Genomic DNA, 24192 nt, shown 5'->3' with positions numbered 1-24192 from the left:
GGTGCCCGTTGGATGTGTGGCTGTGAGTCTTGTCTCCCAGCACGGGAGAAGACAAGCACTCCACTTTCACACACGGAAAGGGACACCGACACTTCCAAACCATGGACACATACCACTGTCATTATTTCTCGAAAACACTAAGGATAACACCCCAGTAGGTGAAGTGCCTCTGCACATTCACCAAACCAATTCTAACAGAGCACCTACTAAGTGCCAGAAACGTTACACAGCTGAAAGCTCTTTCCAGTCAACTCATGCAACAGCTCAGGGGCATGCCCAAGGTCACACAGGCCCTCAGCTCCTACCACGAGTTAGACCACGCTTCCAGGTACCTTTCAAAGGAGAGATTCGTGTCTTTCACTTTCCTCAGCTCCTCCTGAACAAGCTGCTTGGCCCGGATCTCCGCCTCAAGAGCAGACTGCAATTCTAGCCGTGCAGACATGTCCAGCTTCTGACTACGGCGAACCTTCCAAAGCGGATCCTGCAGACATTAATTCAAATAATAAAAATATGTTTTTAAGCTAGTTATTTGTTTAACAAAATTAATGCTAACAAAGAATTCATCTTTTTCTAATCTTAAACTTTTATTATCATATTTAAATAACTCTCAGATATTATCAAAGTCTATCAGACTCAATTTTAGTTTTTTTTTCTTGTGAGGAAGATTAGCCCTGAGCTAACATCTGTTGCCAATCCTCCTCTTTTTTTTTTTGCTGAGGAAGACCGGCCCTGGGCTAACATCTGTGCCCATCTTCCTCTACTTTATATGGGACGCCACCACAGCATGGCTTGACAAGCAGTGCATTGGTCCGTGCCCCGGATCTGAATCTGCGAACCCTGGGCCACCAAAGTGGAGCGCACGTACTTAACCGCTACGCCACCGTGCCAGCCACTCAATTTTAGTTTTGATATTTTATGACTTTTATTCTTTTTCAGAGGTCTTCTAAAGACTAAAATTTACTTTTATTATTTTTTAAAAGAATAAAACTGACCCTATAGCGTAATTTCTATATGGTTCCACTAGACTCTTTTACAAACTTTAGATATATTATGGGATCATAGTTACCTTATTTTTCCTATATCTTGAAACATTTTGCTATTTCATCATCCTAGGAATTATGTCATTACTCATCAACTATTCCTACCTAACTAAAATAATAAGAAAAAGGAAGAATGATGGAATGACCTAGAAGGAGGAAGTGCTGGCAAAATAAACCAGCTTGATTACAGCATTATTCCGTTTTCTTACTGAGTTGCCCAGTGTATTTCATCAACTTTCAAGAAGTATAAAAGAAATATGGAGATGATATCTAGCCAGACTTTTGTTTTAAGCTTTCATTGAAGACAACTGAGAATTTTTCGTTTTCATCCGTAACAGTAAAGAGAAGAAAACTGACTGAGGGAGCTGTTTCACAATTCACAGACAATCAGAAGTGGGTGTGGGGGACAGAGAGCAGTGCTTTATCTAATGATGATGGTGACATTGATCAAATGAGAGAAATCTCAATGAGTCTTCAGATGACCACGTCCTAGATGAATTTTCTCAAGAATCAATAAATGAACAATACGCTTCTAAGGACAAAAAGGAAATATATTCTCATCCAGTTAGTCCTTCAACAGGAAGAACTGTTCACACAGTATCTTGCAACAAGAATGTCAACCATCCCATTTTGCTAAAAGAACCCATACAGTATTCTCTCATCTTTTATGAGGTTTGGTGCACAAAATTCACTTAATGCGGTTCGTAAGTGTCAGTGTATATGTAAACATGATTGGAAGAAAATAATTGTATGGATCATTTTAATTGCTGTTTATAAATCTAAAATCTAAAAATGAAATGTTTTCTAATTATGGAGCAAAGAACATGGCTGTATTCTTTTCTTCAATAAAATTATGAGCAATGTTTTCAAAAGTATTGTTTTGATGATGGAGGCGCAAGTAGAAGGAGAGGTAACGATAAACTCGAACCTAGGGAAGACGGATCTGAAGCCAGCATCAGTATTTACAAGAGTCAGTATTTACAAGACGGATGTGCTCCGGGTTGTTGTGTAACAGGGGGTGAGCAGTTAACTACATCTGAAGGTGCTGCCCCTTTTGGGTACATATACCTTCAAACCAGGAAAACATGGAATAAAAATTTGCCTTTACTAAGTTTAAGTTCTAGCTTTAATTCTAATAAAGTTGTTTCACTATGACTTTATTCTTACTTCTATATATTATCACAAAATAGCTTACATATATATTTTTTTTAAATGGTAAACTGGACCCAGAACAATGGAGGAGACAGGAAGCGCGTGTGTGGCTGCCGCCCAGGAACAAGCACTCGGTGGAGATGATGCTCCACTCAGCCCCGAGGTCGCCACACTCTGTGTGCTCAAAAACAGACCACTGACTAGATGGATGGAAGGATGATCATACTAATAAAACAAATCTCCTTGAGGGTAGAATCTAGTCCTACTAATTTAAGATTTCTCTGCAGAGCCTGGTACTCAATAATTATTTGCTAAATGAATGAATGTTATCAAAAGAATCTGTGCTCTCCCAATAGCTGACAAAATGTTGAAGCTCCTCAAACTGGGTTAACTTTTACTGGTCGTAAAAAAGTCCCATCACTGGAATTACCTGCATGATACTTACCTGCTGCATTCATATTACAATAAAGCCATTAATGAATTCCACAGGAACAAAAATCCAGGTTTTAGAACAAAACCTACCAGTGTTCTTGATCCCAGACTGGAACTCCTCAAAGCCTCGAGCTCTTCAGTCATCTTAGAAGCAAGAGCTTGAAGGTAACCCCGGGCATCTTTCTCGTCGCTGACCCTAGAGGAGGGAGCAGACATTCTGTGAGTGAGAGAAGCCAAAGACGACGATTGTTTCCTGCTCATCAGCCAAAACACCAGTCACCCGTGAAAAACAAACGCCTTTATTAGCAGAGGGCCAGTCCCAGCCCACTCTCTTGGTCTCCCGGTCCTTTGCCATGTGCTTTTCGGAAGCTCTGCCTCCACTTGACCCAGAACACTCGGGGACATCCACAGCCTGACCTACACCTTCAGTGACTTGGTGGAGTGGTTTCTCCACCTTTAGCCCAATGTGATGATCAGTGGACACAACTGCTGCCCCCAGACATTAGCGATTCAGGGGAAACAGTGGTGAGATCTGCACCTAGACCTTAGAGAAACAGCTTGAGGTGTAAAAGACAGAATTAGATAGGCAGAGGTGGGAGCTGGAGAAGACAGCATGGGGCAGTCTCACAGAGGTGCACCGGCTTGCCGTGCACATACCACTGAATGATTTCTGCAATCTGAGCTTCCCAGTGGGCAACTGACTCCTTCTTGGCTGCCAGATCCTGCAGTTCATCCTCCAGTTGTCTATTTTGAGCTGTGAGTTTATCCACAAAGGAACAAAGCTGAAATTAAACAATTGTACCACACAACTCATTATTTGGCATCCTTTAAATATGACGTTAGTGTTACTAAAACTACAAGTTCTTTTGAAGATTTTGAAAGTTTTCTTTAATCGTTATGAGATTTTTCCAAACTAAGTTTCTGATATGAACTTTTTGATTGTATCTAACTTAAGCCACATTTCAATACAAATCTGAACATAAAAGCGGTAAGAGCTAGCGGTTTCAGGTAATTAGCACCTTTTTTTTTTTTTTTTTTTTTTTTATTTTATTTTATTTTATTTTTTTTTTTAAAGATTTTATTTATTCATTTTTTTCCCCCCAAAGCCCCAGCAGATAGTTGTATGTCATAGGTTCACATCCTTCCAGTTGCTGTACGTGGGACTCGGCCTCGCGCTGGACGGAGAAGTGGTGCCTTGGGGCGCGCCCGGGATCCGAACCCAGGCCGCCAGCATCAGAGCGCGCGCACTTAACCGCTAAGCCACAGAGCCGGCCCTAATTAGCACCTTTTAACCAAATGAAAACATCCAACTTAAAAGACCAAACATATTACTTCATTTAAAGATTAAACTATTTAAAATACTAAACTTCCAAGACTCAAGAATGAAAAAAATTACAGCTTTCCCAAAGTGATAACTCAGATATTTTAAATTACCCTTTCATTTTCAGCAGTTAATTTCTTGTTTTCCTCGAACAGCATTGTCCTTTCTCGTTCGTATTTATCTTTTATGGTACCCACTGCCTCCTCCATTTCATTACGCCTGAGAGGGTAAAGGAGATAGACGTTTGAGAAGGTCCTAACTTGGCAAGGGTCCTGCAGTGAGGGCTCGTGACACTTACCGTTCTCGTTTTGACTTCTCTAATTTATCTTTTAACATTAAGATTTCTTTCTGCAGGGCCAGCTGGTGGCTTTCAGAATCGTGCACCTCCTTTTTCACATTTTTCACTTCCAGCACATGGGAGGCCTCACGTCTGACCAATTCCTCTTCATAAAACAAGACTTTCTTCTCAAGCTCAGATTTTATTTTGGAAATCTCCTGCTGATGTTCCAAGGTGGCACCTGGGCCCCGGCCTCCTTGCTTCATCTGAAGATAAAGGTTAAAACAAATGACAAATCTCTGTACCCTCCCTCGAGTGTCATGTGTCATCCCTACCACATGCAGATACTCGTAAACGCTGCTTCCTTTGCCCTCCCAACAAGAGACACTGTACTAAGTGACATAGCTGGCCTCAGTCATGTGGTCCTTCTAACAACTGCAAGGCAGATTTTAGGGAGTGAGAGTACCTGCCTTGTAAAAGGGATGTGCCCAGATCTGCTTGGGACCCCAGAGGCTCTGCCTCATGCTCTGACCTGAATGGTTTTCAAGGTCTCCTTGTGTAGTTCATTCACTCAATACAACAGTATTCTCTTGAGGGCTGACTATTTGTCAGGCACCCTTTTGGTAATAGAGTTACACTGAGGTCTCTGCTCTCACGGGGCAGAGGGGGAAAGACTGATAACAAACCAGCAAATGAGCGACAAGACAATAACACAGGTAACGTGATAAAGAAAGGGGAAAGACAAAAAGGGGATGGTTAGGGAGGCAGCATGAGGCCGTGACAAATGAAGGGAGATGTCAGGTTAGAGCTTCAGCATGGGAGGAACAGGAAGGGCAAAGGCATTGAGGTGAGAAGGGGCTGAACTTGAAGGACAGGAGGATGTCAGGGTGGCTGGAGTGAGGCAAGTCGGGGAAGTGCCAGCAGAGGCGCTGTCGTGTAAGGAGTTCGGGTTATTCGAGAGCTGCGGGAGGGCACTAACTAAGGACGTGATGAGCTGTGATTTCAGTTTAACAAGCTCGCTCTGGCCTCTGTGTGGAGAGCAGACTGTAGAGGGCGAAGAGAGGGACAGGAGACTAAGTCACAGGGGAGCAGGAGTCCAGGCAAACAGTGTTGCCGGCGGAGGATGAAGAGGATGGAGAGAAACAGACCCCTCGGGGGCAGATGCTGGGGGAAAGGTGAGGATTCACTGATGGGCCAGGTGTGAGGAAGAGAGGAGACCCATTGCCTCCATTTCACAGATAAGAAAACCGAGGCTCAGAAAGTGGAGCCCCTTATCTGAAGTCGCACTAGGCTAACAAGGAGCCAGACTGCCTCTTCGCCCTTGTTCTTGCCACTACAGCCCCCTCCCCTCGCTGTTCTGCTCCCTCTGGTGTAGCCTTGCCACCCTCTGGCCACAGACGACCAGCCTGTCTATTCCACCGTCAGCAGCAAGAAATGGGCTTTAAGGAACTTTTCCAGAAATGGACTCTACAGAATCTAGAAACCCGGGATACAGAGATATTAGGTGTTAGTCTACTAGGGCTTACTACAAACTGCATGAAGCTTTTATACAAGGAAAGAAATGAATTAACTTGGTTTTTAAAGTGAAAAGCTATCACGAAGGCAAGTTCATGTTCTACTCCCTCCCCGTCCGTTTCTCGACTGGACCTGCCTTGTGTGAAGTTCGCCCTGAGCAGCACACGATTCAAGACGACTCCCGCCACAACAGAGTTAGTAAGGAGAATAGTCTGTTCCCTTAGTAAGAATAAAGACCCTAACCAGGCACTACCTTGAGGGCCTCAAGCTCACTTTCTATTTGCTTGGAGAAGTTCTCGCTGTGCTCGCGAAGTTTGCGCTCCTTGGAGGCCTCAGCAACAGCATCCTCGAGCTGAGCTTCCAGCTACAAAAGGGAGAATATTGCCTTTTATTAACAAAAAGCAAGCCCCACTGTCAGCTAGATCTTTACCCAAAAGGAACTCTAAGCAGATAAAATCTTGAAAGATCTTTGTAATTCTTCACTCTTCATCAGATTTTATCACAAGTTAAAGGCTGAGAAATACACTTCAGGGCTTAACTGGAAGGGCTGATTAGTAATAAAACAAGTTTAAAATCTAATTTAAATTGATAATTTGAGATTAAATTTCAAGAAAGGATACTGGTTTATGAAAACAAGTACTTCTGATACGTACAGAACATGGATTCTTCTTTTTTTTTTTTTTTGTGAGGAAGATCAGCCCTGAGCTAACATCTGCCAATCCTCCTCTTTTTGCTGAGGAAGACTGGCCCTGGGCTAACATCCACGCCCATCTTCCTCTACTTTATATGGGACACCGCCACAGCATGGCTTGACAAGTGGTGCGTCGGTGCGTGCCTGGGATCCGAACCGACGAACCCCGGGCCGCCGCAGCTGAGCGTGCATGCACTTAACCGCTTGCGCCACCAGGCCGGCCCCCCGGATTCGTTTTTTAAATCGAAAATTTCACACATACACAAAAGTAGAGAGAGGTATAACAAAGCCAATGTACCATGATCCAGCGTCAATAGTTAGCAACTCGGGCCCAGCTTGCTCCATCTATAGGCCTACTCTCAAATTCTTTTAAAGCCAATCCCAAAAATCTATCATTTCATCCAGAGGTGGAATGGAAATGCTTAATCAGAGGTTTCACTAACTTGAGTTATAGGTGGCTACAACTACGAATGTATTTGGGTTGCACAATAAAATGTCTAAGAAAAAAACAAATAGGCATTTTGAGGCCAAATGACAAAGAGCCTTGAATGTGAAAGGAGCAAGGGCATGTACTTCTGGGCCTTCTGCATAGTTTACCAAGTAAATTTTTAAAGAATTTTAAATTGAGGGTTGCTTAAAATATGTCGCCTGTTAATAGTAGAACATTCGGAATACCTGGGGCAGCATTTCTCAGAGTGGAGTCCTGAGACCCTTTAGCGGGTCTGCAAGGGCCTTCCTTTTCTAACCACCTATCTGTAGGAGCTGGGTTTTGTTCATATACTTTATCTGAAACAGCGCATCACAACAGGCTGAATGCAGAAACAGATATGAGAACTGGGTGTTTTCCATTAAGTCACATATAAAAGTACAAAAATGTTAAAAATGCCACTCTTCTCACTAATTTTTTAAAAATACTTACTTTTCATAAAAAATGTTATTTACGTTAACATGTAATGGGTTTGCTATTATATTGAAAAAAATTATCAGTTTTAATTTCTAACATGGTAAACACGAAGAACTATAACCCACACAAACAAGAGCTCCTTGGGGGCCTCAGTAACGTCTAACCATGTAGAGGAGTCCTGAACTCGGGGTCTCAGAGATGCTGATCCGGGGCAGCTGGCGGGAGGCCTGCGCGGCAGGGAGGTGTCCTCCTCCCCTTCCAGCCGCCTCTGTGCCACAGGTGCTCATGTTACTCCAGCCACACTGCATCACATCACCAAGTATTTTTGTCATATTTGTTGTGCGAGAATACCCTCTGTTTGCTTTAAAAGGGAACTTTAAAAAACCAGTACTACAGGAACCTCTTTTAATAATTTCACAAATAGATATTGAGGGCTGAGAACTACAAAATAAATGCTTGGCAGATCAACTTATTTGGCTTCACATAAAATTTAAGATCCATTTTAAGATAATTTATGTAATACAACCCAAGTTTTCAGACATGTTTTATTAAGATCATACAAGTCCAATCAATACAATCCCTGAAACATCTAAAAAGCTACCTCTTTCCTGAACTTCTCAGATTTGCGGATCTCCTGCCGCATGGAGTCGATTTTCTGCATGGCCACCTCCATTTCCTCCTCTTTGTCCCGTAGTTGCCGGGAAACCTTCTGCTTCTGGGAGCGGAGTTCTGCCATGCGCTCGTTGAGCTCCGAGAACTCCTGCAGGGCCAGCTTGCGCTGCTGGTGGGCATCTTTGAGTTCTCTGGCCTGGGATTTCAGTCGCTCTGAAGCTTCAACCAATTGCTGAACAAAAAAAATTCAGATGTTTCACGTTTGCGCAACAAAGATCTGGAAAGCTGGAAGCTCAGTCTTCCACTGTATTAAGGAGTTAAAAGTGATAGCAAATGCTGGTTACAGACCACAGCCACAGATCCAAGAATTCACCTTCTTGGAAAAGGCCCTTTGCTATGCCACAGCACAGCCACATATGCAGCCTGGAAGAAGTCTACCTGAGCTCAGGTGCTGAGCACCAATGCCACTCCAGGAAAGACCCTCCCACCACATGGAGCAGCTTGCTCACAGAGGAAAGTTTAGCTCAGAAATTTCGACCTCTCCTCTGTCATTCACACAATCAGAAAGGTGGATGAAGAATGAATTCGGTCACCATTCTAGCTACTTAACCACAGCAAGATCAGAAAAGAACACATTATATATGAAAATGCTTAAGATTTCAATCAAAGTAAAAAATTGTATAAAAATAATCAACGGATAGGTAACCCTTAGCTCGAGTCTGAGGAATGGATGCTGGGTGTCCCTCTGGGTGCACTGACAACCCAGCCTCACCATAATGCACTGACCACCTCACCTCCCTGCAGTCGATCTCTCAACAATCAGGTTGCTCAGTCACTGTGGCACCTGTTGGGCTGTGGCTGGCAGTAACAGGATCTGAGAAGGCTGGCATGGCAGCTCCCACCATGGGGAGACAAGCCTCTCCACCAGGCCCCTCTGGGTCTGGCTCAGGGTGAGTTTCTATGATTACATCAGAGCAATGGGGTGCTTTCCGTTCTACACTGCACTTCTACATGACACACTGCAAGTGGTATGATACCACAGTGAACTCAACAATCAACCTGGCTTTGAAATCCCACTCATTTTAGAGAACAGATCACAAACTACAGGTTCAACGACTTAAGTGTATAAATGAATGTATTTTCGAAAACAGGATCCTAACTGTGGTATGAATATACTGTTGTCTGAGCACAGTTTGATGTATGTTACTGAAAATCAAATCTATAAAGGAGTTACGGGGGAAATAACCCCAGTTTTGACAAACAGTCTCTTCTGAGTGCCCTGTCGTAGCTAAGAGGTCACTTCTGAAAGAAGTAGGACAGAGGCTGCTGCTGGGGCAGCCTGGTTGAACGGCAAGGGCGAGGACTCTGGCGCCAGATCCAAGCATGTGAATCTAGCTGGGTCACTTACTGTGGAAGCTGAGACGTAGGGAAACCCCTCGAGTCTTCTGAGTCACCATGTCCTTACTCTCACACAGGGGAGACAGCATTTACTCAGCAGTGTTGTGGTGGAGACTGAAGACAATAGCTGTAAAGTGTGTGCTGGCCGCAGCCACACCCACCCCGCACCTGTGACCGGGAGCCCGAGCTCTGCTGGCTGCCTTGGGAGGCTGCGCAGTAACTGGGCACAGCAGGACCCTGGAGCCAGTTTTGCTCCTTCTGAGCTGCAGGCAGCACAGACAACAGTCCCAGAGGAGGTCCTCAAACCTCTGCAGGCATTCAACCGTACACAACTATGCAAATCATTTAAACTTTCCTCACACAAACTCAAGCCCCTGACTACCTTGTGAAAGTCCTCCTTCTCCTGTCGCACCATGCGGTACTGCTTTTCTAGGCCTTTCAGCCGATGCGTGGAATCCTCGTGCTCCTGGCGAAGTGTCACAGTGTCCTCAAGTTGTCGCTCAAGCCTATTTGAATCTGAGTAAAAGAGAAAATAAATCATGTTCCCTTATATGTGAAACTTTGTTATCTGACTTACTGAAGTGAATTATTTAATAATTCCTAAAGCTTTATCGAGAGGCTTTTTTGACTTTCTCACACACACACAAGTGTCATATGCACAGCCACCTGCATACGTGAACAGACTCTACTAGACTTGATTCTGATGATCTGTTTAATAGCTCTCTCCCGGGACTGTGAGCCCCCGGGCAGCACGCACCCGTCTGTCTCAGTCTGTGCTAACCTGTGTAAGCTAGCACAGTGTAACCAAAGGGTGCAATACGATTTTAGTGAATAATCAACTCAATGAAGGCTTTTTCGGGATCAGGATGATAGGATTCCAGATAGAAAATGGAGAGAAGGTGACTGACTCAGGTTTCATTTCAAGACGACAGTCAACTACAGAGCCAACCCATGTGTCAGGTTAAAGGTTAAGACAAAGTGATTTGAGTCTTCAGGAAGCTTTGATAACCTAGGAACACAAAAGATAGACGGTGACAACAGACCCAAGCACCTAAAATTCTGAAAAGCAGACATAGCCACTGATGGAAGCTTTAGAAAGAAAGAAGTTATGGCAATTCTCTCTCAGAGCTACAAAGAGGAGAATTAAGAGAGAAATGCAAAGTATTCTGAGTTTATGGATAAAATATTAGGAATTGATTCTAGCTGTAACTATAAAATTATGTTATTATAGCTAACACAGTTGGAAAAGTAATTTTAAATAAACTGACAAAATACCAGAACTCTAAATAGGTTTGCTAAAGCTTTAGCTTTTTTTCTGCTTTTCTGCCTTATGAAAAGAAAAGGAAAATTTTCTTTGCAGAGATTAATGCCCAAGAATAGAGACTAAGCAGCTATACTTTAAAACACTTACCTGCTATTTTATTCTTTAAACGTTCGATTTCTTCATTCAGCTTTTTGATTTCTTTATCTCGGGCTGAGCTGCCCAGGGCCCGAGTCGAGCCATGGAGGGACTGTACAGTCTGGGTGGACTCTAGGGATGGTAGACACGGCGTGAGTGCAGGCCCATGGCAACAGCAAGCAGTCCAAGGCTGCAGAGTAACTCTGCCACTCACCTTGCAGCTTTCTGCTCAGCTCCAGTTTCTCTTGCTCCAGTCTCCGTATCCTCCTCTCATAAGCTTCAACCTGTAAGCTGTTCTCTAAATCCCGCTGCACACCCTCGTCTTTGGTTAATGTATTAGACTGCATTATGCTCTTCAGAGAGCCTCGATCAGAAAAACAGCTGCAAGTAAAGCAACAGGGTTTTGTGATCTACTGAGAATTTATAGTGATTTCATTAGCATTTAAAAACTTCCTGGGGTAAAAGATAAGTCTTTTTAAATTGGCAAACAAAAATACCCGGAAAAAGACTTTATTGTTTATAGAGCCAAAATTAGACAAGAGTCTTCCTTACTGCAATGATTGGATGACAAAGGGCAACTGAGAAGAACATGCCCTCAGAGCTAGTCAAAGAAAACGCCTCTGCAAAGGAGGGGAAATGTAATTTCTAAATCATCGCTTACTTACTGGAAACACAAAAAGAGAAGGTATTTTGTGCAAGGAGCTGGGCTTGCGGAGCCTTGCTGGGCTGCAGGGAGAGGCTTCACTGGACAGCATGGTGCGGCCAGAACAGCATGGGCCGTCGAGGGCTTCCTGGTTCTGCCACTAACTGGGGATAGTTCCTTCAACCCTCTGGGGCTCATCTTCCCCACAGACTAAACAACCTGTAAGGTCTCTTCAATTCCAGCACTCTCAACAGCATAGCTAAGCTACTCACCAATGACCAGCTGACTCAACAACACCCCTGTGTGTAAGCACTCACCACCCACACAGATTAGAGCCAAAGATGGTTCTCTCATTTAGAAGCTAATGCTTGGACTGTTTCACAAGTTATTTAGTTCCTCTTGCTTTTAACGTGACAATGATGTCAGGGAAACGTTTCTGAGTCCTACTGAGTGCAGTAAAGGCACCTAGCACACACACATTTACAGAAGGGCTGGCCAGTGTTTCTGAAATGCTGTGCCAGCACTGCCAGGGTGTGTTCCAGGAGGAGATTCCCGGGCCCAACCTGCCAAACCAGAGGCTCGGCAGGTGGGCCTAGGACCCACAGATTCGACAAGCACCTAGTGAGCTGGAATGCACCAGAAAGGTCAAAAGCCTCTGCACAAGGGATTAATCAATCAATATGTCCATCACATCCTGAAACGCTTTCTGGGGGCCAGATGGCATCAGCCATCACTTTGGTTTCAGTGCTGTTTAACCCTGGCACCTCACACCAAAAGACAGTTTCTACAAGCTCGAGCAGAAGGAAACCCCTCCGAAGGAATTTATATCAATTCAGGTTCCAGCTGCTAGAAGATGCCATGAATTGAATTTTGTGACCTTCCTTCAGGCACCGTGGCAGTTTCATTTGTTTTATTTTACCCTCCTTTCTTCCTAACCCCTCTCCTCTTGGCCCAGTTTCCTTTTAAAAGCAAGGCAGAAAACCTTAGGCGACATGGCTTCGCAAGAGGTCCATTGGAGACAGAGGCCAACAGATACAAACACTCTTGGGGGCTGGAGTCACATGTGGGGCTTATGCTCTTGGCTCTTCACATTTTTCATTATGTCAGGGACTGTACTTCCAGCCCCACCAAAGGAAGCTACAGAGCTGTGGCTAAAATCCCTACAAAAGCAAGCAGATTGCCCTAATGAAAGACGGCTCTTAGCTGAGCACGACTGGAAAGTGGTGCTGCTGACTGTGGCCACTGATGTTCTATCAGAACAAATCTTGCCAACACTGATGGCCTACAGGTCAGGAGTCAGCAAACTACAGCCTGTGGCCAAATACCCCAAAGTGTTTTTGTACCTCCCATGAGCTAAGAATGGTTTTTACGATTTTTTTTTTTTTTTTTTTTTTTTTGGTGAGGAGGATTGGCCCTGAGCTAACATCTGTTGCCAATCATCCTCTTTTTGCTTGAGGAAGATTGTCCCTGAGCTAACACCAGTGCCAATCTTCCTCTATTTTATATGTGGGACGCCGTCACAGCATGGCTTGATGAGCAGTATGTAGGTCCATGCGCAGGATCTGAATCTATGAACCCCAGGCCACCAAAGCAGAGTGCATGAACCTAACCACTATGCCACTGGGCTGGCCCCAGTTTTTACATTTTCAAACCGTTGTTAAGAAAGAAAAAAAATAATATATAAGAGACCACAAAGCCTAAATTATTTACTATCAGGCCCTTTATGGAAAAAAAAGTCTGCTGACCCTGCTCTACATCATCCCAGGCAACAATCAAAAGTGTGCACTTTTATTTTTAAAGGACAAACCCATCTACAGCTGCCTTGAGCATGGCCCTCCCAGCACTCTGAGGCTCACACAGAAGTACACCCTCAGACTGTTCATCGACCTCAAGGGAAGGCTCCGCCTGGGGAATGATGAATCTAGACATACCTTTCCGTTGTGAACGTAAAACCGATGAATGGCAAATGTAATCCAGAAAAGCCCGTATGAGAACCAGGAGGTAATATTTCCTGCATAAGAACACATACAACATAAATGAAATTCATGCTCAAACAAACGGAAAAAAAAAGGAGGAAAGAACGTTGATTCCATGATGTCATCTGCATGGGAGCTTAATATTGGCAGATTTACTTCTCATTCCTGGCTCTGCCCAATGTACAATGCAGTTAAGAGGATAAATACACCGCTTTTGATGATTATAAAGGCACAGGCCAAAAAGCTTAGATCAGGTTAGTGATTTTAAAACTTTTTTTTTTTTTTTTTTATAGTTTTATTTCTTTTTCCCCCAAAGCCCCAAAGTAGATAGTTGTATGTCATAGCTGTACATCCTTCCAGTTGCTGTATGTGGGACGCGGCCTCAGCATGGCCGGAGAAGCGGTGCGTCGGTGCGCGCCCGGGATCTGAACCCGGGCCGCCAGCAGCGGAGCGCACGCACTTAACCACTAAGCCACGGGGCTGGCCCCATGATTTTAAAACTTTTTAAAGCCAGAGCATCCACTGATCAACAGACCTTGAGCAGAGACGAGCAGTGGCGACAAAGGTGCAGCCCCTTGGAGGACATGGGGCAGAGGCGAGGCGCTCTCAATTTCTTGGCCTGAAACTTAGGCCAGAGGCAGAAAGGAGGTTTGGAACCCAAAGGCAGACTATTTTAGATAAGTTTATTACAACTCTATTTTTCAGTTTAAGGATTCTTCTTTATTAAAAATAAAACTAAAGTTATAATTTATCTGGGAAATTTCACTGTGAAAATAATTTCTTTGGAGTCTACGGATAATCCTTTCAACAACGATAATACTTTTCTCAACGTGGTCTAAAGTTCAGCTCTTATTTCAGTAAGAGAAATTCTCTAAATTAAGGAGTAATCAAGATTTTTCTTTTACTTGGTTAAACCTCAGTTTCTCTATCCTCAAATCAAGACACATGTATGGACTAAAAAAGGTGGGTTTGATGAGACCAAAATAGTTTTACAACATATGAGCAAAACTCTCTGGGGCCAAAGGTACACTGACTAGTGTGTCAGAAGCCCCATCAGACCAAGTTAGACACCAGAGGGTCCCAAAGCCAGGACCGACTTGGAAAATCCATGATCTCAAATGTCAGCAGAAAGACTCAAAATCTGCACATCATCACTGTCACTCCCTAACGCCTGCTGCATAAAGAAACAGACACGCAGACATTGAAAACGTGATGGTAGGAAGACTGAACGTGTTCTCATGTGCAGGGACATAGTGAGAAGGATCAGAAACTGAGAGGCCTATATGCCACCTCTGGGGCCACAGGCTGGGCTCCTGGCTGGGTCTTTACATTCAGAAGTGGCAACAGGGCTGTGGTGAAGCTCTAATATGATAATGCGGGACACTGCTTTGAAAAGGTACAAAGTGCCATGAAAATAAAAGCAAAAGTATTTCTGATGAATTTCAAAACAAAACAGCTACTGAACTCAATTTTACTCAAATTGAGTAACCCATCATTTTAAAAAAGGGACATTAAGGACCAAGCCGAAGACTGGAATCAAAGGTACATTTTCTTGAGACAATTGCCAAATTTTTCAAAAATTAGTACAGTTATAAGATTTATTATCTTGATAAGCAACACCTTCAACATAACACTGAGAATATTCAGGCCTACTGTGACACAATACTGAGAATAAAACAGTTGTTACACTTACAATATTTCTTAGCACATCGTCATCCACATCGAAGTTGGATGTGTCAGAAGGACTGCTCACATCAGGAATGTAAGGTGCTTCTAGGTTTCGTATATTTTCCCAATTTAGACCTTCAAAGAACGCATGCTTTTTGAAGTCCTCTATTCCATTCTGCCCTAGCCGGCGCTCTCTGCTGCAGATCAGTCTCTGAATGAGGTCTTTTGCTTCTTCAGATACATCCGTGACATGGGAAGGGAACTGAAATCGTTCCTGGGTAGAGGCGGGAGGGGCAGGCAATCAGTGGACACATGATGAAAACTTACTCAGAAAAGTCTAAGGTGGACAGACATCACAGGAAACAAAGTAGAAACAACAGCTCCAAAGCAACAGCCATTTTCTATTTCATGGAAACTAAATGCAAACCAAAGCTAAGGAAACTGAGTTCCAGAACGGCAAACAAGGAAACCATTAGTCTTGCCGGTTTTATTCATGGCAGACTTGTTACCACATTGCATGTAAATTAAAACAATGATAAATTTTCACCTATCACACTGGCAAAGAACGCTGACAATATGTTGTGGGTGAGATCAGAAACTGGCACAGCCTTTTCAGAAAACATTTTGCCAACACCTATGGCAATTCCACGTCTAAAAACTTATTCTAGAGAAATAAGTCATAAAGAGAAAACATAACATGTTCATGATAGCATTATATTCTAACCAAGAAAACTGCAAATTACCTAAACGACCATCAAAGAGACTTGTTAAAAAACAATATGGCACACACACACACAGAAAGGTCCATCTCTGTGCACTGAACAGAAACATGACAAAATATACCCACAGAAAACTTGGTTATATGTGATATTATGCCATTTATTTAAATACAGCCCCCCAGCCCCACCCCTCACCCCACCCCCCGGCTTCAGTCCACAAGGCCACACACAAAACATGGCTGAGTGGGCCTGAATGCCAAGCCACCACTGCTGTCTGGGCCTCATCTTTATGGTCTATGACAAGGGACAACAATGGCACTACTTCACGGGGGTAAATAAACAAATGAACCAGAGCACTGGACCAGGGCCCCACAGGCGGCAAGCACTCAGTAACAGCCAGCTCTTAGCGTTCACAAGTCCCACTTGTTACCTTAACCGTGTCTGTTGCTAAGCAGTGGATGGGTGATTTTCACCATCTACTGTATGCACTTTTACACTGTGTGAAGTTTTTATGCTAAGTATATAATAATTCATAAATGTAAAAATTTACTTCTATTTTGGGAAAAGTGTTTTTTAAAAGCATAACCTGTTTTGACTTGGAGTTAAGTGGAAGACCATTTACCACTTTAGTGTTAATCTGCTCCCTACACAGCAATTGTTGGGGGACAGATGAGCACGCGAGGGGGAGCATTTCCGGGGTGTGTGTATGAGTGACAGAGCAGGTGGGGAAAGAAAGATATAAGCATATACTGGCAAAGAGGGTGAAAGTGGCGTTAGAAAGACATATTTGCCTACAGAGCATAGGAAAAGAAACAGATGACAACAACATTAGATAGAAGAGGAAATAATAAAAAGAAAACAAAGGAAAGACAGAGGAAGGCAATATTGAAGTAAAAAGGAAAAAACAGGAGGAAAAGAAACAGGATCAAGAAAGGATTAACAATGCCTCTATGCTGAGATGTGTGATCTGTTTACAGGAACTGACTTCTGGGAAAACAGATTTGAGACTCAGAGTTGGCTTCTAACTGATGAATCCAGACCCACAGGTCAAACTGCCCAGCTGGTCCTGCCCATGGCCGTCCCAAGGCAACTCACACTCACCATGGCCACCACAGCTGTCTGCGTCTTTCTACCGAAGCCCACTTCTCCTGCAGGGACTCTGACCAGTGAATACCATCACCCTCCACCAGAAAATGGGATCACTCTTGAAGCTTTCCTGCCCTTCATGCCCCCTTCTACTGTCAGCAACCTGCGCCAATTCTACCTCCTAGACCTCTCCCGAATCTCTCGACTTCCATCTGGCTGCCACCAGCCTGCTCCAACCCCATCATGTCTTCCGGAACAACTCGAACAGCTTCCAAGCTGCCCTCCCTCCTCTAGACTGCTCCCTCTGCCTCCAGGCCTGTGCCTTGGTACTAGAACAAAACAGGGCATGGAAATGCAATGTCTTACTTCATGGTTCATGATCTTTCCATAGGTCTCCACAAGTGATTCTGCATAAAATGGTGTTTCTCCATACAGCATTTCGTACATGCAGACGCCCAGAGACCACCAGTCACACTCAGGGCCGTACTTGCCCATGCCGTCCTCCATCGCCTGCAGGATCTCCGGTGAGATGTAGTCAGGGGTGCCCACGGCCACAGAGGATTGAACCTTAGGGGAGAGGGCGATACTGAAGGGAAACCCTAGAACATCTCTAATTTCAAATTTCTAACTACTTTCTCTAAAATAGGGACAACAGATAATGAAATCATCGTGGAATAAAACTGGTACATGATCATGATTTAAAAACTTAGTAATTCAAAAATTCAATGCAAGTAAATGTTCTCTTGCAGCACTAAACATTGGGCAGTCTCCAGAATGCATGAGACTCTCTTAGATACCTGGTCTCTCGATGCCCAAATGCCCACCACAGCCCCTAAATGGCATCACAATTCCTCGGGGGGTGCCATTTCCCACATTCTCTGTCACTGCTCAAACTGTGGTCTAGGGACCATCTGTGTGCAGGCCAGACCTTCTCAGACTTGCATGTGCATAGAGACCACCTGGGTTCTTGTGAAACAGAGATTCTAAGATGCTCCCAGGGGATGCTAAGGCTGCTCACCCACAGCCTACCCTTCGGTCTCCCAAACGGGAGCATCTGGGAGTAGGTCCAGGCACTAGCTGGGTGCTCAGGCATTCCCTACACAGAGAACAGGGAGGCTAAGGCCCCTAAAAGGGAAAGGACAGTTCCTCAGCTACTGACATTAGCAGGAACGGGACTCAACATAGCGACACCTTTACGGAAAGCTGCAATCAGGCAGCAATCATCACAGAGAAAGCCAGGGGGACTGCGTAAGCTGAGAAATCAGATCAGTCTCGGAGCACACGGACAGCATGAGTCTACGAGACTGCGGGTCAGGCAGGACATGGAGACAACTACCAAGAAGGCCTGTCTGGGGAAAGGCCAGACTCTCTGTCGGGTCACATGTGAGGAGAGCCATGGGGTAGAAAGCAGCACCCTGGAGGCAGTATGAATGAATCAGCAGGGAGTTCTGCCTCCGTTATGTGACCAGAGTCACTCCTCTGTACCTTGAGACGCCTAGCTGCAGGAGCTGTGTAGTGGACAGTGGGAAGACTGGTGTGTTAGGTGGTAACACAGGGTGAGTGTCCACAGATGATGGGAGTGATGTGCAGGTAAGGATGGTAACCAATGGTCTAGTTCAGACTGAGGCTATCGTTCTCGTCATTAGGAGACTGGATTTGAGGACAGCACCGATCAATGAATCAATATGTGGTCAAGACTTTTAGAAATAAGAGAGCCTGTCTTGGTGGAAAGAAAGCGAGTAAATTGCTTCACTCCTTTTAAAACATGGTCAACTGATAGCAGTTTTATGGGCTCTTTTACTGCTGCTTGAAAACTTGCTAGTATGAAAGGAAGACATTGCTCTCCTCTGGAGAAGTAGTTTATGTTAGACTTGATGATAAGTCTAGGCTTTAAAGAAGAAAAGACTCTCAAACACCTAAGACTAAAAAGCACAACAGTGGCCACAGGAGGGAATGTAGACAATCCCCTAATGCAGTGAAAGCAGCTCGCTGGAAGTATCTCCTGAACTGGACTGTGAGCGATTTAGGGGAGCCCCACTTGAGGCAACTCAGCCATGATGCTGGTCTGACCAAGGCCCAAGCCCGGGTCTCCCAGTGATGGCCAGTCCAGGGGTGTCCCCCTGCTCTGCAGTGGGAGTGTCAGTTGGCCCTTGGAACACTGAGTATCAAGGACCCCAGTTTCCAGATCTACAACACTCACAGAGAGAAAACCCCTGACTGACAGGAAGTTATCTGCCCCCAGACAGAAATGAGGATGTACGATTACACAGTTAAGGCCTGTCCACTTGACCAGCCCAGACAGGGCATTTTAAGAAAGGAGCCAAGAGCTGCCTTTCTTTCACTGCAGTGGTGGCATGCTTTTAGCTGCCTAGGGAAACCAGTTGAGGAAACCTGACAACTCCCCATTTTAGAAGGTATATGTATTACTTTTGTAAACAGAAAAAGCAATAGAGATGCTTTAAACTTAAACAGAAAATTTCAACTTTTTCCTAAATGGAGTCAGTTCTTAATCCACGTTAACATACTGGTTTCTTAATTGTATCTCAAATTGAAAATTTAAGCCCCTTCTCATTGTAAGCAAAACCCAAAACCAAATGGAAAATCTCCCACAAAAATACCTACAGTTCCATCATCATTCATCTTCAAACAAGATCCAAAGTCAGCCAGGCGGATATGACCATTCACGTCCAAAAGGACATTGTCAGGCTTAATGTCTCTGTTAGTAAAATAAATACATAAGTTAACCATTTCCATGCATTTCCAACACATTAGGCAGGTCAAAGTCCTTAACTAGTAGTAGATCAGCTAAGGAAATGCTAATATCATTTCATGACAGCTGTAACAATCTAGGAAAAATGTCTCCCCATGATGATCTAGCAGCGTATGGCAGCAGCAATCACTACCATCACCACTCATTCCAGTGCATCAGTTAATCCTCGATTAACCCAGTGAGACACCACTATGATTCCTACCACTCAGCTAACCAATGTTTCCTGAGCATCTCCTCTCTCAACCCCAGGCCTACAACAGTAACCAGATGACACGGCACCTGTCTTCCTGAAGCTTCACACTAGCTGAGGTGTCAGAAAACGAACATGCAATGCACGAATATGCATGTGATCTCAGTATCACAGAGCACAATCCACGAGGCAAGTGCTGTGAATAAATATGAAGAAATATAAAATGAGGTAAAGGGAGAGACTGTGATGCATGGAGGGAGTCAGGTGGCCATTACCACTGAGGAAGAGACCCTTGAGCAGAGACTTGATGAGTAAGCGAGTCAGGCAAAGAGCTGGGGCAAGACCACTACAGGCTAACAAACCACCACGTACCCCCCCAAACTGTATTTTATAGATAAAGACACGAAGGCTTAAGAATTGAGTACAGGCACACCTCATTTTATCGTGCTTCACTTTATCGCGCATTGCAGATACTGAGCTTTTTACAAGACCCTCCACCAGCAAAAAAGATTACGACTCGCTCAAGTCTCAGATGATGGTTAGCATTTTTTAGCAATAAAGTACTTTTTAATAAGGTATGTACATTGTTTTTTTAGACACAGTGCTATTGCACACTTAACAGACTACGGTATAGTATAAACATAACTTTTATATGCACTGGGAAAGCAAAATATTCGTGTGATTCACTTTATTGTGATAATCACTTTATTGCAGTGGTCTGGGATTGAACCAACAATATCTTCAAGGTATACCTGTAATCTGTCCAGTCATACAGGAGCAAGTGGAGAGCAGGAAGGTAAACTCGAGTCTGTCTCACTAAACCCATGGTCCTACCTACTGTTGTGGGTACTTGCCAGCACTGGGTGGGGAGTGGGGGGCAGTGGGGGTGGACTTTAAAGCACTAGCCTTCCTTCCTGGCAGAATAAGTTTATTTGACTGGACAGCACGTAAGGGAATACAAAATTTAAAAGCAAAAAAAGATGTTCACCAAGAGGAGTACAAGAATGTTCCCAGCAGCACATCTCATAATAGCCTAAAAGTGGAATCCATCTAATGTCCACCTGAAGGAGAATGGATAAACAAACTGGACTATCCTCATGAGACAGAACGCTATACCTCAATGAAGACAAACAGAGTACCAAGTACTCTTGACAAGAGGGATGAGTCTCACAAATGAATGTGAGCAAAAGACGACAATTCTTACTCAAAAAAAGATCCACAAAGCAAAATAAAACTTTAGCAAAGCACTCCAAACTGAAATAAATATCCTTAAATAACCACTCAAGAACATAAAAGAGAAAACAAAACAAAACAATCCCTCAATGAGGCAGAAAAACAAAAACTAAGAACAGAACTAGACAAAAACAGGAAGAAATGAAAAGAGAGTTGATTTAACTAAGGGAAGAAACAGAAGAAAGAGACAAAATCTTATCAGAAATGAAGACTAAATTACAAGATGCCCAAAGGAAAATAAATTCAAAAAAATATCTAATGAAAAGCATTGAAGAAAGGGAGGAAAAGTTCTCAAAGAATAAAATGAGACAAAGAAAGAAGCAAAAAGGGTCAGAGGGAAAGTAGTTGGAGACTGAAATGGAAGACAGCCAAAGAAGGCCCAACATACACATAATTGGAGGCCCTGAAGAAATCAAACGAATAAAACATAACTAATATCTGAAACTATAATCCAAGAGAACTTTCCAGATATAAAAAAAGACCTGAGGGGGCCGGCCTGGTGGCGCAAGTGGTTGAGTGTGTGCGCTCCGCTGCGGCGGCCCGGGGTTCACTGGTTCGGATCCCGGGCGCGTACCGATGCACTGCTTGGCATGCCATGCTGTGGCAGTGTCCCATATAAAGTGGAGGAAGACGGGCATGGATGTTAGCCCACGGCCAGTCTTCCTCAGCAAAAAGAGGAGGATTGGCAGATGTTAGCTCAGGGCCGATCTTCCTCAAAAAAAACAAATAAATAAAAATAAAAAAAGACCTCAGGAGCCAGCCCTGTGACGAAGTGATTAAATCTGGCGTGCTCCACTTTGGCGGCCTGGGTTCACGGGTTCGGATCTTAGGCACAGACCTAGACCACTTGTCAAGCCATGCTGTGGCGGTGACCCACATACAAACTAGAGGAAGACTGGCACGGATGTCAACTCACGGCTAATCTTCCTCAAACAAAAAGAGAAAGATTGACAACAGATGTCAGCTCAGAGTGAATCTTCTTCACACACACACACACAAAAACACCTGAATCTACAGACTGAAGGGCCCATCAAATTAAAGAAAAATTTCAATGTCTTGTTTTTTGGAGCCAGACAAGTTGATACTGAAGTTCATATGGAACTAACAGATAAGAATAGCTAGAAAAACACTGAAGAGAAAGAGGTATGACGAGAGGACAAGCCCTACATGATTGAAGCCTCCATAACCAAAGCAGCATGATCCTAATGCATGGAGAGACAGAAAGACAACAGAATAGACAGAACAGAATGTCCATAAACAGACCAACTACATAAAGAAATTAAGTATATGATAAAGATATTATCCCAAATCAATGGGGCAAAGATTATTAAATAAACAAGTTAGTGTTGGGACAACTGGAGAGCCTTTTAAAGATAAATTTTAAAGATAAAATCAGATCCATTCCCTGTACTTTATATATATAAGAATAAACTCCAAATGGATCAGAGATCCATATGTAAAAAACGAAACCATACGAATGAAAAAATGAAACTATTAGAAGAAAACATGGGTTTCCTTTTTCTCTAGGGGTACAAAAAAAAAAAGATTTCTATCTATGACTCAAAATCCAGATGTAATAAAAGACAAGACCAATAAATTTTATACATAAAATAAAAAAATCTGCATGGCAAAAAACTACAACAAGCAAAGTCAAAAAAACAAATGGCAAATTGGGAAAAAATATTTGCAATATATATTACAGATAAAGGGCAAATATCTCTTTAACAATTTAAGGAAAAAAGCCAAAAGTCCTATAGAGAAATGGGCAAATGACATGAAATAATTCACATAGGTACACAAGGGAAACTATATAAATGATGTCCAACTTCACAGAATGGCAAAAAGGAAAACTACAACTACACACCATCTCTGATCCATCAGACGACAAAAATTCAGAGATTTAAAAATACACTACATTGGCAAGGCTGCAGGAAACAGGGACTTGCATACACTGCTGGTGTGAATATGAAAAGGTGTAATCCCTATGGAGAGAAACCAGCAGCATCTAATAAATCTAACATGTATTTAATAATATGCTAATATGTATCTAATATGTATTCTATTTCTCTATTAATCCACTTCTAGGAATTTACCCTCAAGACACACCAACAATACAAAAATACATATGTACAAGGTTCTTCATTACTGTATTATTTATAACTGTGAAATACTAGAAGCTACCTAAATGTCCAGTCACCGGAGAATGATTGAGTAAACTATGGTACCTATATATAGGGAGTACTGTGCAAATGTAAAAAAGATGGAATGATGTCTAGAATATACTATTCAGTGAAAAAAACAAAATTCAAAAGTGCATATTTAGCAAGCTACCTTTTGTTTAAGAAAAGGAGCAATAAAAAAAATATGTGTTTATCTTTCGCACCCACACAAATGATAAACGAGGACAAGACCTGGTTAAGGGGTGGGCACGAAGTAGATGGGATAAGCAGGGAAGTGACATTTATCTGAGTATAACTTTGTACAGTTGTGGTTTTACTGCAACATGCTAATGTTCTAAATACTCAAAAAAGGAAACTAAATCAACAAACATGGGCAGGGGAGCCTAAAATGGAAAGCTGACTGAAACCAACGAACCCAACTATACCTCCAATGAATAACATAACAGGCCGGCCCCGTGGCTTGGTGGTTAAGTGCGCGCGCTCCGATGCTGGTGGCCCGGGTTCGGATCCCGGGCGCGCACCGAGGCACCACTTCTCCGTCCATCCTGAGGCCGAGTCCCACATACAGCAACTAGAAGGATGTGCAGCTATGACATACAACTATCTACTGGGGCTTTGGGGGAAAAAATAAATAAATAAAATCTTTAAAAAAAAAAAAAAAAAAAAAAAAAAGAATAACATAGCACTGCAAAGGGGAACCTCTTTTCAGTAGGTTTGTTTTCGGTAGTAGCATGGGCAAAGCAATTCTGAAGCTATTTCAGACACATGACAGGATTGGGCAAATGAGGCAATGTGTTGATGTTGCTGGGAGCCAGAGGTGTCACTGCAGAAGATGGGAGACAAAAGTATGGAAGGGCAGAAAGCCAGAAAGTTAACTCATGATCCCCATATTATGTATAGGTGTATTTGTGTGTACACATATAAATGTGTACATACATATATTTTACTAACTCTGTCCACTGAAGGGGCCTAGAAGCAGACACCCC

General features: G+C 43.3%; 1 protein-coding gene across 3 annotated transcripts in view; it reads right to left on the bottom strand.

Annotated features, from left to right (window-relative positions):
- Positions 1–24192, bottom strand: part of CDC42BPB (CDC42 binding protein kinase beta) — a 117641-nt gene that overhangs the window by 28550 nt on the left and 64899 nt on the right. For all 3 annotated transcript variants that reach the window (XR_015556052.1, XM_087447898.1, XM_004434279.3), the window contains exons 6-19: positions 19456–19549; positions 17200–17400; positions 15054–15302; positions 13316–13395; positions 10956–11122; positions 10754–10873; positions 9725–9858; positions 7934–8176; positions 5991–6101; positions 4244–4488; positions 4059–4164; positions 3282–3406; positions 2715–2820; positions 333–481 (exon numbers count right to left, since the gene is read on the bottom strand). Coding sequence is in view for 2 of the 3 variants with exons in the window: in XM_087447898.1 (XP_087304024.1) it covers positions 333–481; positions 2715–2820; positions 3282–3406; positions 4059–4164; positions 4244–4488; positions 5991–6101; positions 7934–8176; positions 9725–9858; positions 10754–10873; positions 10956–11122; positions 13316–13395; positions 15054–15302; positions 17200–17400; positions 19456–19549 (2130 nt within the window). In the remaining variant the exon portion in view is untranslated. The remainder of the gene's footprint in view (positions 1–332; positions 482–2714; positions 2821–3281; positions 3407–4058; positions 4165–4243; positions 4489–5990; positions 6102–7933; positions 8177–9724; positions 9859–10753; positions 10874–10955; positions 11123–13315; positions 13396–15053; positions 15303–17199; positions 17401–19455; positions 19550–24192) is intronic.

The sequence above is a fragment of the Ceratotherium simum genome, chromosome 24, assembly GCF_057802395.1.
Source record: "Ceratotherium simum simum isolate JZ-2026a chromosome 24, ASM5780239v1, whole genome shotgun sequence".
In the NCBI taxonomy this organism is placed as follows: Eukaryota; Metazoa; Chordata; class Mammalia; order Perissodactyla; family Rhinocerotidae; genus Ceratotherium; species Ceratotherium simum.
Note: the sequence above shows the minus strand (reverse complement) of the source record. Positions and strands in the feature narration are given on the sequence as shown.